Consider the following 12,324-nt stretch of genomic DNA (forward strand, 5'->3'; position numbering starts at 1 on the left):
AAAAATATCTCCTGTGTTCTGTCCTTTTCTGTTTGACTTAATGAGTGCTTTTATGTTTTTTTTAATACTCCTGCTATCCATTTTGGTGCAGTTAGAGGTGAAATATATGTGTGCAATCCCAAAAGATTTACTTAGAATTAAAGAAAACATATTCCATAACAAAATTAACGTCTATATTGCTAGAAATATAGGGAAAAGCCAATAAACACAAATTAAGTATTTGGATTCAGTCCCACTAAGCCAAAACAAATACACATATACATAATATTGGCCACATACACACAAAACAAATAATAATATCACATGTTTAATTAGCTATTTTATTAGCCATACTGTGCATATTAAAATTTTAATCTAAATGAAAATGCTTCCCAGGAATAATTTAGAAGCAACCAATAATGAAATTCAATCAATTCTAAAAATAGAAGTATATCAACCACTTTCTCTCAACACAATAAAAACTATAAATAAATAACAGAAGTTATTTAAATATCAGCAAGAAGGAATCTGTATCTGTAATAAATAAGATTCCATTCCTAGAAAATATTTGGGTAATCAATGAAAATTGCAAATCCATTAGGAAGAAAAAATACTGAACAAAATAATGGTGATGGCCAGTGCTCTACTTATATAGAAATGTAGTAACTTAAATATCTTAATTATTTAACTATTAAGAATGAACATAACACAAAAAAAGGCTTGTGGGAGACAAAAATAGGAATGGAAGTAGTGATTAAAATATGAGAGTATTCTTGATGATTTCATACACTTTGATTTGAAAATCTAAATAAAGTGAACAAGAGAGAACACAGTTAGATTTTACCCTGAAAATAGAGGTCACGCAGAAAATACAAACTTCAGTTTTATTCATTAGTCTTTAAAAAGAATATTGATAAGTGGCAGTATATATTGAGGACTGTGCCCAAAAAGTAAGGTGTATGAAATTCAGGTCATATGAGTAATAGGAAGGGATCTGATTACCATCATAATTGTCTTAAACACCTGTGAACCAAGATTAGACCTACTGTATGACATGAGAGACAGAAAGTACGAAAATTACAAAAAGACAAATATCAGCTTACAGGATGGGAAATAATAACGAGAACTGAAAATAGGAGGAATGTACATTTTATGGTACCTAGTCAGTGCAGCCTGGTTTTCTTTGGAGACAATGATGAAGGAATTTCTGAACAGGTGAGAGGTAGGATGAGATGACTACCCAAGTCCTTCTCTCTCTTCTACTATATACTCAGACAGTAAATTTGAACCTGGAAGCACTTCTCCTTAATAAGTTCAGGGTTTAAAACCATGTAGACCTCTTCAGCCTGAGGCATGACTGTATATTATTTCCTATTTATTTATCTAGTGTATTTTCTGTTACATAAGGAGTGGTTCAAAGGCATGGTCAGGAATTGAGAAACACCATTTTTGAAGAGTCAAAGATAAAAGCTGCTTGCAGTGATATGCAAAATTTTGATTAATATAATTAGGAGCCTTACATTCTGTGCAGTTTTACATTTTACATACACTTTCTTTTATCCATTAAATACAAGCAAAAACCCTATGTAGTAAAAAAGGAAAATTATATTATCCCTGTCTTCCATATTTTAAAATCTAGATTTAGAAAAAAAAAAAAAAACTATAGCCTTTTAAAAGTTAACTAACCAGTGTCAAACTAAAATCTTCTAATTACTGATACAGTAAATTTTTTCTGCATCATATCATACTCCTAGATCCAAACCACATTCTGGCCTGAGTAACTCACTTTAAACTGGACGTAATCTTTAAAAAAGAGTAACATCAGAGATTTGTGGAAAAAAATATGGCAAGAGAAAATAGCTGTTAAAAGCCTTTTGAGAACTAGAAATCTGGAAGAAGAAAAGGAAATTTATTTTTTACTGTCAGATACTCAGCCATCTCCCTTGATCTTTGCAACAATCTTGAGATGAATATATTACTATGTCTGCTTTAGGAGTTCCCATTGTGGCTCAGTGGGTTAGGAACCCGACTAGTATCCATGAGGATGTGGGTTTTATCCCTGGCTTTGCTCAGTGGGTTAAGCATCCTGTATTGCTGCAAGCTGTGGCATAGCTTGCAGAGGCAGCTCAGATCCTGCGTTGCCATGGCTGTTCTTAGGCCTGCAGCTCTGATTCACCTCCTAGCCTGAAACTTCCATGTGCTGCAGGTGAGGCCATAAAAATAAATAAAATAAAATAAAAATAAAAATACTATGTCTGCTTTACATAAGAGAACATAACAGCCCCTCAATGTCAAACAACTCATCCAAAGTCACAAGTTATACAAATAACTAGACTAGAAACTTTTATGACTTAAACAATTAGTGATACATTTGACCAAATGTGTGTGTGCTGTTGAAAATGTTTTAATTATGAAGTCTTAACAGAAAATCCAGTCTTCCCAAGCATTTTCTGAATGGCCAGCTGCACATCTTTGTTCCTGAGGCTGTACACCATAGGGTTTAGCAGGGGGGTGATGATGGTATAAGTCACTGTCACCAGCCTGTCTTTGCCTGATGTATATTTGGCTGAGGGTCTCAGGTAGACAAAGGAAGCACAGCCATAATGGACGATGACCACAATGAGATGAGAGGCACAGGTGGAGAACGCTTTTCGCTTGCCTTCAGCTGATGGGATCTTCAGGACAGTAGACACAATAAATCCATAAGAGATGCAGATGCAGGTCAAGGGCACAACGAGCACCAAGATGCCACAGATGAAGATGACCAGTTGATTAATGTAGGTTTCAGCAGAGGCTAGGTGGATGACTGGTGAAATATCACAAAAGTAATGATCGACCTTGTTGGAACCGCAGAAAGGGAGGCTAAAGACTAAAGTTGTGCCCGCCAGAGATATTAGGAAACCATTAACAATACAGTTGCAGCCAGTTGCCCACACACCCTCCAGCTCATGAGAATGGGGTAGTGCAGAGGTTGACAGATGGCAGCATAGCGATCATAACCCATCACTCCCAGAAGCAGACAATTGGTGACAGCAAAACCAAGGAAGAAGTACATCTGGGAAGCACAGCTCACAAAGGAGATGGTCCTGAGTACAGAGAGCAAATTGACAAGCATCTTGGGCAGGATAACAATTGTGTAGAAGGTCTCAGAAGTAGAAAGGACAGACAGAAAGAAGTACATGGGTGTGTGGAGGCTGTGATCCAAGCGGATGACTGAGATGATGGTGATGTTTCCACTCAGGATGATCAAATAGAGGCAGAGAAAGATGACAAAGAGGACCAGCTGCAGGTCCCCAAGGCTGGAGAAACCCAACAGGAAGAACTCAGTGACACAGGAGGAATTGGCCATGAAGAGTTGATCCCAGAGAATAAAGTCAATACAATTAAGTCCAGAGACGCTTGAAAGTGAGAAATCAAGGAGATTTACCCTTCATAAAGTAGCCAGTCTGGTTTAAAAGAAAAACAGGAGTTCCCGTCGTGGCGCAGTGGTTAACGAATCCGACTAGGAACCATGAGGTTGCGGGTTCGGTCCCTGCCCTTGCTTAGTGGGTTAACGATCCGGCGTTGCTTTGAGCTGTGGTGTAGGTTGCAGACGCGGCTCGGATCCAGCGTTGCTGTGTCTCTGGCATAGGCCGGTGGCTACAGCTCCGATTCAACCCCTAGCCTGGGAACCTCCATATGCCGAGGGAGCGGCCCAAGAAATAGCAACAACAACAAAAGAACAAAAAAAAAAAAAAGAAGAAGAAAAACAACAGACATGGGATAAAAATAAAAGGATTGTAATCTAACCATGTATTATCCTAAATTATTGTTTACTCAGAGTGCTAATTTTGTGCCAATGGTTTTTTTTTTTTGGCCATAGCCATGGCATGTGGAAGTTCCTGAACCTGCATCTCAGACATAAAGATATAGACTATGACATCAAAAACACAAAACTTTAACCATCAGCAAACAGAAAACATACTGAACTGAAGAAAATATTTGCTAATAATATGAATGATAAGGTGTTAATATCCAATATATATAAACAGCCCATACAACTCGACATTGAAAACACAAAGAACATTAAAAAATGGGCAGAAGAACTGAATAGACATTTTTTTCAAGGAGGATATGCAGATAGCCGACAGGCACATGAAAAGATATACAACATTACTAATCATTAGGAAAATTCAAATCAAAATTACAATGAGATACCACCTCTCACCTGTCAGAATGGCTATGATCAAAAAGAACAAAATTATCAAATGTTGCCTAGGATGTGGAGACATTAGAGCCCTCATACACTGCTGGTGAGAATGTAAACTGGTGGAGTCACTGTGGAAACAGTATGGAGGTTTCTCAAAAACCTAAAATAGAATTACCATAGGACTGAGAAATTCCACTCCAGGGCATATATATATGAAAGAAATAAAAACATTAATTAGAAAAGGACATGCACCCCAGTATTCATTGCGGAGCTATTTACAATAGCCAAGATATGGAAGCAATCATAGTTCTCATTGATAGATGAATGGATAAAGCAACTGTGCTATATATAAGCAATGGAATATTTTATAGCCATAAAAAATTCCTTGTTTTTTCACATGCACCCACATGTTCATTGCAGCACTATTCACAAGAGCCAAGACATGGAAACAATCCAAATGTCCATCGACAGATGATTGGATTAGGAAGACTTGGTGTATATACACAATAGAATACTACTCAGCCATAAAAAAGAATGACATAATGCCATTTGCAGCAACATGGTTGGAAATAGAGACTCTCATACTGAGTGAAATAAGTCAGAAAGAGAAAGACAAATACCATATGATATCACTTATAGCTGGAATTTAATATACAGCACAAATGAACCTTTCCACAGAAAAGAAAATCATGGGCTTGAAGAACAGACGTGTGGCTGCCCATAGGAAGAGGGAGGGAGTGGGAGGGATCAGGAGCTTGGGGTTAACCCATGCAAACTATTGCTCTCAGAATTGATTTACAATGAGATCCTGCTGTGTGGCATTGAGAACTATGTCTAGATACTTATATCGCAACACAACAATGGGAGGAAAAATTATGTATACATGTATGTGTAACTTGGTCCCCATGCTGTACAGTGGAAAAAAATTAATAAAAATAAAAATAAAATAAAAGGAGACATAAAAAAATTCCTTGTCTTTTACAGTAACATGGATAGACCTGTATCAAGAGAAATAAGACCAACAGAGAAAAACAAGTATGATATGATTTCATTTATATGTGGAATTTAAAAACAAAAACAAAAAACAAATAAACAGAATCACAGATACAGAGAAACAAGTGCTAGTTTCCAAAGGAGAGGGATATGGAAAGACAGACAAAATAGGTAAGGTTATTAAGAGGCACAAATTTCCAACTATAGAAGAATTAAGGCACAAGAATAGACTGTATGCATAAAGAATGTAGTAAATAACATTTAACAAATTTGTACAGTGATGGATGGTAACTGGACTTATTTTGGTGATCATCTCCAAATGTATAAATACATTGGATCCATATGTTTTACACCTGAAACTAATACAATACTGTATGTTGGGAGAGGGGAGGAAGTGGGATGGACTTGGAATTTGGGGTTAATAGATGCAAACTATTGCCTTTGTAGTGGATAAGCAATGGGATGCCGCTGTATAGCACTGGGAACTATGTCTGGTCACTTGTGATAGAGCATGATAATGTCAGAAAAAAGAGTGTATACATGTATGTGTGACTGGGTCACCTTGCTGTGCAGTAGAAAATTGACAGAACCTATAAATCAGCTATAATTGAAAAAATAAAAATCGTTATTAAAAAATTAAATAAATAAATATATTGTATGTTATTTATGACTCAAAAAAAATAAGAAACTACTGTGGGACAAAGTCATGCACAGCAGGGCTTCCCCAAGTGTAATGTAGCATCAGTGACCTTGGGAAGTACACAACGGAGCCTATTTTATTTTAATTTTTACATTTATTTTAATTGCATTAGAAAATTTTTCAAGCCATGGAATTAAAAGCTATCAATGCAAGGAATTAGCTAAAGTATGTTTAGAAGAAAGTCAATTTGAACAAAAATATTAAATGAGTGAAAATAAAATGAAAACAAATACAAAATAATATATAATGTTAAGTCATTATTACAGATATGAAGAGTGAGGTTCAAATGCTATGCACTGCCCAAGGATATACATATTTCAGATTTTCAAACTTTCAGGTCCATGCTGTCAGAAATAGAAATTTGTGTGAGTCTCTTCCTTTACAGGAATATAAATGCATGGTTTATAGAGTGATGTTTTTAGCATAAGATTGAATTTATGCCGATTCCTTCATGCTTCCTCCTCACTCACTACATTTGTGAACACAGGCACTATTTGGTTAAATGAGTGGAAAGATTTTGTTAAGGAGAACACAGCTCTTTAACAGAACTAAGCTAAATCATTGGCATTGGAAAAAAATAGGAATTGAGGATGTACTGGTTTTGACTCCGACCCTTCTCTTGGAGAAAAAATTTCAGATCTCAGAGTAATTTTGGTGAAAGAATAGAGGAAAAAAACCCAAGGTCCATTCCATAGATGAGAGTCCTTGGACTGACATTCTGGCCATTGCAATGAAGCCTAAGCCAGCATCAGCTCCTAAAACTGGCGCTACTTTCACCATGTAAAATGTCTGGAAAGCTGCTTGTAACCTCAAGCTTCCACCACATTTAGAGAACTATGTTTCAAGGGAGATCAAGAACAAGGGGGTCACAGCCTCACACGGTGGGAGGAAAACCACACTAAGGATAATTCAAGACTTGGATTAAATCCAGCCATTCCATTTACTGCTGTTTTGAAGTTCTCACAGTGATTCAGAGGAGACAGGAAGAAACGGAAAACGGAGAAGGGATATGATTGAAAATATTCTAATCCATAAAATTTATGGGACTTAGTGGCTGGTTTAATGCATGGTGTGAGGAAAAAAAAAAAAAAAGCAGTGAAGGCACATTCAGGAATGTGGCTGCCTGAGTGGATGAGGTGACATTCACCACGCCAGGACATGAAGGTGGCTGACGCAAGCTTGGCAGCAGACAATGGAGGGGCGGCCAAGGCTATTCATAACACAAGCATCCCTTTCATTCTGAGCACTGTACCAGAAATAGATTCCACTGGGGTTTTTTTTTTTTAATTGAATTGGAGTATAGCTGACTTAGAATGTTGTATTAGTTTCAGGTGTGTAGTTAAGTGAATCATATACATATCTGTGTGTGTGTGTGTGTATCCATTATTTTTCCCCATATAGGTTATTACAAAGCACTGAGTATAGTCTGTGTTTAATATCAAATCTGTGTCTTCAGGGAATTCAAATTCATTGTAGGAAGAGATGAAAAAAACTTATGCTGACATTCTTTACTTGACTTCAACTCATCTAGCTCTTTCTTATTTCAGGGCTTTTGTACATGTTGCCCCATAAGTCTGACAGGATCACCCCAAATAATCCCCATTACCTAATGACTCGTACGTAGCCTTCAGACTATAGGTTACACATCCAGCTCTACATTTTTTTGATGAAAATCAGATTTCTTTTAATATTTCCTCCCCTAGCACCTACATATATTTTTCCTTCAAATAATACAGTTCAACCTGTGGTAAATTATTTTTCCCTGAATTTATCTCTTTACTGAAATTGTCTCAAACCAGACCATAGTTCTAGAGGGTAAAGACCACACATATTTTTTTATCATGGATTTCTAGTATGTAAAATAAGCAATGAATGAACATTTGTTAAAAAAATGAAATGAATAATAAAAAATAGACTCTGATTTCTATAAGAACACAAAGATGTCGGAGCCTACTATCATGGCAAGTTGCAATAAGGAGACAAGGAAAGCTTTACAGAGGAAGGGAGAATGCAGCTCAGACTTGAAACTGTAATTTAAATAGAGAGGAGCTACTCCACAGAGAAAGGAGCACTTGAGAAAACAGCAGAATACGGAATGACACTTGAAGGACAAGCAAATAGTTGATTAGTATGAGTGCACAACTAGGCACATATGAAAAATGGATAATAAAAATTCTTAGAAATGGAAATGTCAGAGAGGTAGGCAGAGACTAGATGATAAATTCTTGCTAACAGAGTTTTTTTTTTTTCTTTTTGCCTTTTCTAGGACAGCTCCCATGGCATATGGAGGTTCCCAGGCTAGGGGTTGGATCGGAGCTGTAGCCACTGGCCTACGCCAGGGCCACAGCAATGCAGGATCCGAACCATGTCTGCGACCTACACCACAGCTCACGGCAACGCCGGATCGATAACCCACTGAGCAAGGCTAGGGATCGAACCCGCAGCCTGATGGTTCCTAGTCAGATTCGTTAACCACTGTGCCAGGATGGGAACTCCAGCTAACAGAAGATTTTTGGGCTTTATTCTATAGGGCAATGTATTGACATGGTCACTGGGTAAGTCTGGCTCTATACTATTAATATTGACTCAATCCTTTTGCTTAGACTATTCGAGATACTTCAGCAGTTATGCAATGTTTAGTAGCTTCCTGGAAGAGAATCAATAGGTATGATGTTCAGGGAAAGAACGTGGGGGCAAAGATAGGAGAGTATGAGAAGGACATGCATATATGTAGGAGGGAGACTCCATAATGTGTTTCCAACCTCAAACCAGAGAAGGACCAAGCAACTTCCAGGAAAGGAAAAAACATTTCAATATGTAGGTTGAGGGGGGTGGATCGGGGACCACAAAGGGCCACCAATATTAACTGTACGATGGAGCGTACCAAGATTGCCTTCTGTCTTCATGAAAGGAAGAATTGCTAGGAGGAAGGGTAAGAAAGGATAAACAGATTATTGTCTACGGCTTCATGGAACCAGATAGTGTTGCCTTAAAAGAATTAAACAGTTACTTTACCAGCATAATGAGTCTATTTAAGAATAGCAGAGAACTACAATTTGAGACAAGCATCCTACAGCAAAAATTATAGGCAAGTCTAAGAAGCAAAAAGAAAAAAAGATTACTTTATAGAGAAAAGTACAGAAGTTGGGAGGGTGGTTGTGAAAGAAATCCCAATGAAGGAAATAGATAGTTTTGGATAGTGCAGGCATATTTCTGGGCAAAGACAATTCTCCCCATTGAGGTCTGGTACTGATGTCTTTCTGTTGGGCGTTGTGATTGATGTCAAGCTGTAGTGTGTGAGTCCTCTTACTTCTGGGCTTCTGACTCCATTTTAAATAAGGTTTCCTTTACTCTGCTGTGAAACATGTCTTTACTGTTTCCAGTTGACATATTTGTTTTCAAATAATCAAACTTTACAGTCATGAAATATAATGAAATTTCTTCTAGAAAAGACTAATGATTGCCCACATCGCCATAGCCTCCTTAGAGTCATCACTAATAGCTGAAAGTCAAAATCTTAACCTCTCTGAACCTCATTTTTCTCCTTATACATAGAATATCCTTATGTGACAGTGTGTTCTACAATTAAGTAGAAAATTCATGAAAGCACACATATCAGATGGCACATAGAGGCATACAGTTAACTGAAGAGTTTTAAATTAGCTCTTTAATTAACAGGCTATGATGTCTGGACCATTGCTCTTCGAAGGGCTGATTTGAATTCCTTATTTCTCAGACTATAAATCATCGGATTCAACAGTGGAGTGAGGATGGTATAAGACACAGATATTAGGGTGTCTTGACTTGAAGAGTAATTGGATTTGGGCCTTAGGTAAATGAAAGAGGCACAACCATAATGAACAGTTACCACAATGAGATGGGAGGCACAGGTGGAGAAGGCCTTGTATCTTCCAACAGAGGATGGGATTTTTAGAATGGCAGAGATGATGAGGACATAGGAGACCAGGATAAGTAACAGTGGAATAACCAAGACAAACACACCAAGCACAAATATAACCAACTGATTGAGATGGGAGTGGTGAGATGCCAGCTTGAGAACAGGAGAGACATCACAGAAGAAGTGATGGAGCTGGTTGGAGGAATGAAATGGCAGGTGAAATATCATGGAGGTGGTGACCAATGATATTATCAAACCACAGGCACAGGCAGCAGCCACTAGTCCCACACACACCCCATAACCCATGAGCACTGTGTAGCGCAGAGGGTTGCAGATGGCCACGTAGCGATCATAGCCCATGGCTGCCAGCAGGAAGGAGTGAGAGCAGATGAGGAAGAGGAAGGAAAACATCTGGATGGCACAGCCCCGGAAGGAGATGGTCTTCTTCTGGGCCAGCAGGTCAACCAGCATCTTGGGTACAATCACAAAGGTGTAGCAAGTCTCAGAACAGGAGAGGACACCGAGGAAGAAGTACATGGGGGTATGGAGGGCTCTGTCCAGCACAATGGTGGAAATGATGATGGCATTGGTGCCCAGAGTGAACAGGTAGACGAGCAGGAAGACAACGAAGAGCAGCTTTTGCAGCCCAGCCAGAGAGGAGAAGCCAAGGAAGACAAATTCTCTCACTGCGGTCTCATTGACCCACTCCATGTTTAATGCTTTTTAGGAGAAGCCAGAGACACAGACAGAGGCCAGGATCCAGGGTGGGAGAGAACTCAGCCCAAGGTCTACAGGTGTCAGGCATTTCCAGGTGTTTGGTGGAACTCATTCATTCCCTCCAAAATATATCTTCTAAAATACAAATTAATGCTATATATGAAACTGAATAACCGATGACCAATAAACAGACTTTTTTCCCAAGACTATGAACACATTATCTCTCTGGTCAAGAACTAAACATTTGTATAATGTGTTTCCTTTTTATCTTATTTATGAGTTATTGGAAACCAACTCTTGAAAATGAACAATGTGCTTAACTTCAGCTATTTTTACTTGATGAGAAAGGGGAATAAAAGAATGAGTGATGTTCAGACGTAACATGTAAACTTCAGTTTATTAGCCATAAAACAGGAAATTAGATGATTGCTGAGCAAAATGTGAAGGGATTTTTGTAGACAACTTATTATATGCTAAGATATGTGGTGAGAACATCATATACCTTCTATCAATTATTTATTACAACAATTTATGTCAATACTCAAAACAATAAGAAAAAACTTCATTGTTATTTCTAGAAGACTGAATAATAGGTAGGAGACTAATTAGAAACACTTCTGTAGGTTCCAAACCTAGAGCACTGAGCAAGGATGGATCAGAAGATAACATTAGTTTAAATAAATATTCAGGAAAAGAAGAGTCATCAGGGTGGTTTTAAAAAAAGCAAAAAATAAATAGACTCATTAACTGTGGCATTTTGTACCACACTTAACTTTTCCCTGCTAGATGCCTCAGAAAGACTCAGAGAAATAGAGTTTAGCAAAAATGGCCAAGGACTTGTCACAGAGAGTGAGAGAAAAAGGAAGAAATGGGCACTTTTCCAGATTCCAACCCCTGACATAAATCACAGATTTTATACATTTTTTTTCTTGCTATGTCAATAAGATTCCCTTTGAACATTCTAGCTACTAAACATAGTTCACAAACTGCTAGAAAGGATTATTTCTAAAATCATTTTTAGACTTTAGACAATTTTTTATAGATGTGTTTCCCACTGACAAGACCTAAGAAGTAAGAAAGTATTCTCTGGATACAAAACCATCTAACATAGATTGGTTGCATCCAGTCTTTGTGTATGTACTTTTCAGTACATTTATATACTTTTACATTATTTTTTGTGGAAGAACTATTTGCATCTGCTACCAGAATTTTTTTCAATTTTTCTTGTCAATAGCAAAGTTTACCTTTCTAGATTCTAAATAAAATGATTGGAAATTTTTGAAACTCATATCTATTACCAGGCTTTGGAGAAAATAATTGTGTCCTTTCTTAAATACTAGAAACTAGTTATAAATTTAGTAGGTATAATTATTCATTTTTTGAGGTCAGTATTAGGATATTCGCACACACTGGTTTTAAAACTCTTTGACATTGGTAGGCATTTTCTTGAATGATAAGTGCAACTTTAAAGATAATTATAAAGATATTTCTGTTACATATAAATATAAGGGATGTACATACCATGTGTATTGCAACTATATACATATATATAAATTACATTTTTTCTATATCAAGAAGGGCAAACTAATGAGACAGTTCCCTAATAATGCCTTCCCCTGTACAAATGGACGAGACACTAAAGGAAATCTAAATTTATGATCATTGGTTATCATTGCCTTGCCACTTTCCCAAGATTTTTCCTGACCTGCTTTCAACTAATTCACACATAATTCCCACTGTACCCTAACTCTACTGTGTATGAATTGTAGAATAGAGTAGGCCACCAAAGCCAGAATTATCTGGTTCTGAAGGAGTGTCTGCGTCTACCCAGAATAATAACAAAAGAAC

General features: G+C 37.4%; 2 protein-coding genes across 2 annotated transcripts; both read right to left on the bottom strand.

The window, feature by feature from the left end:
* Positions 1 to 2,387: 2,387 nt before the first annotated feature.
* Positions 2,388 to 3,331, bottom strand: LOC125119285 (olfactory receptor 10R2-like). The gene is given in 2 exon segments (XM_047766123.1): positions 2,388 to 2,896; positions 2,899 to 3,331. Coding segments are annotated over 2 exon segments (939 nt in total). The 5' UTR covers positions 3,329 to 3,331.
* A 6,209-nt stretch (positions 3,332 to 9,540) lies between these two features.
* On the bottom strand, positions 9,541 to 10,470 carry LOC125119286 (olfactory receptor 10K1-like). Its single transcript, XM_047766124.1, has one exon. It carries the CDS (start codon positions 10,468 to 10,470, stop codon positions 9,541 to 9,543), a length of 930 nt encoding a protein of 309 aa, XP_047622080.1.
* Between the last annotated feature and the right edge of the window lie 1,854 nt (positions 10,471 to 12,324).

Source organism: Phacochoerus africanus, unplaced genomic scaffold (genome assembly GCF_016906955.1).
Source record: "Phacochoerus africanus isolate WHEZ1 unplaced genomic scaffold, ROS_Pafr_v1 Scaffold_33, whole genome shotgun sequence".
Taxonomy (NCBI): domain Eukaryota; kingdom Metazoa; phylum Chordata; class Mammalia; order Artiodactyla; family Suidae; genus Phacochoerus; species Phacochoerus africanus.

What these genes read in the sequence shown, in the direction of transcription:
- LOC125119286 (XM_047766124.1), bottom strand. Translation starts at nt 10,470, where the DNA reads ATGGAGTGGGTCAATGAGACCGCAGTGAGAGAATTTGTCTTCCTTGGC.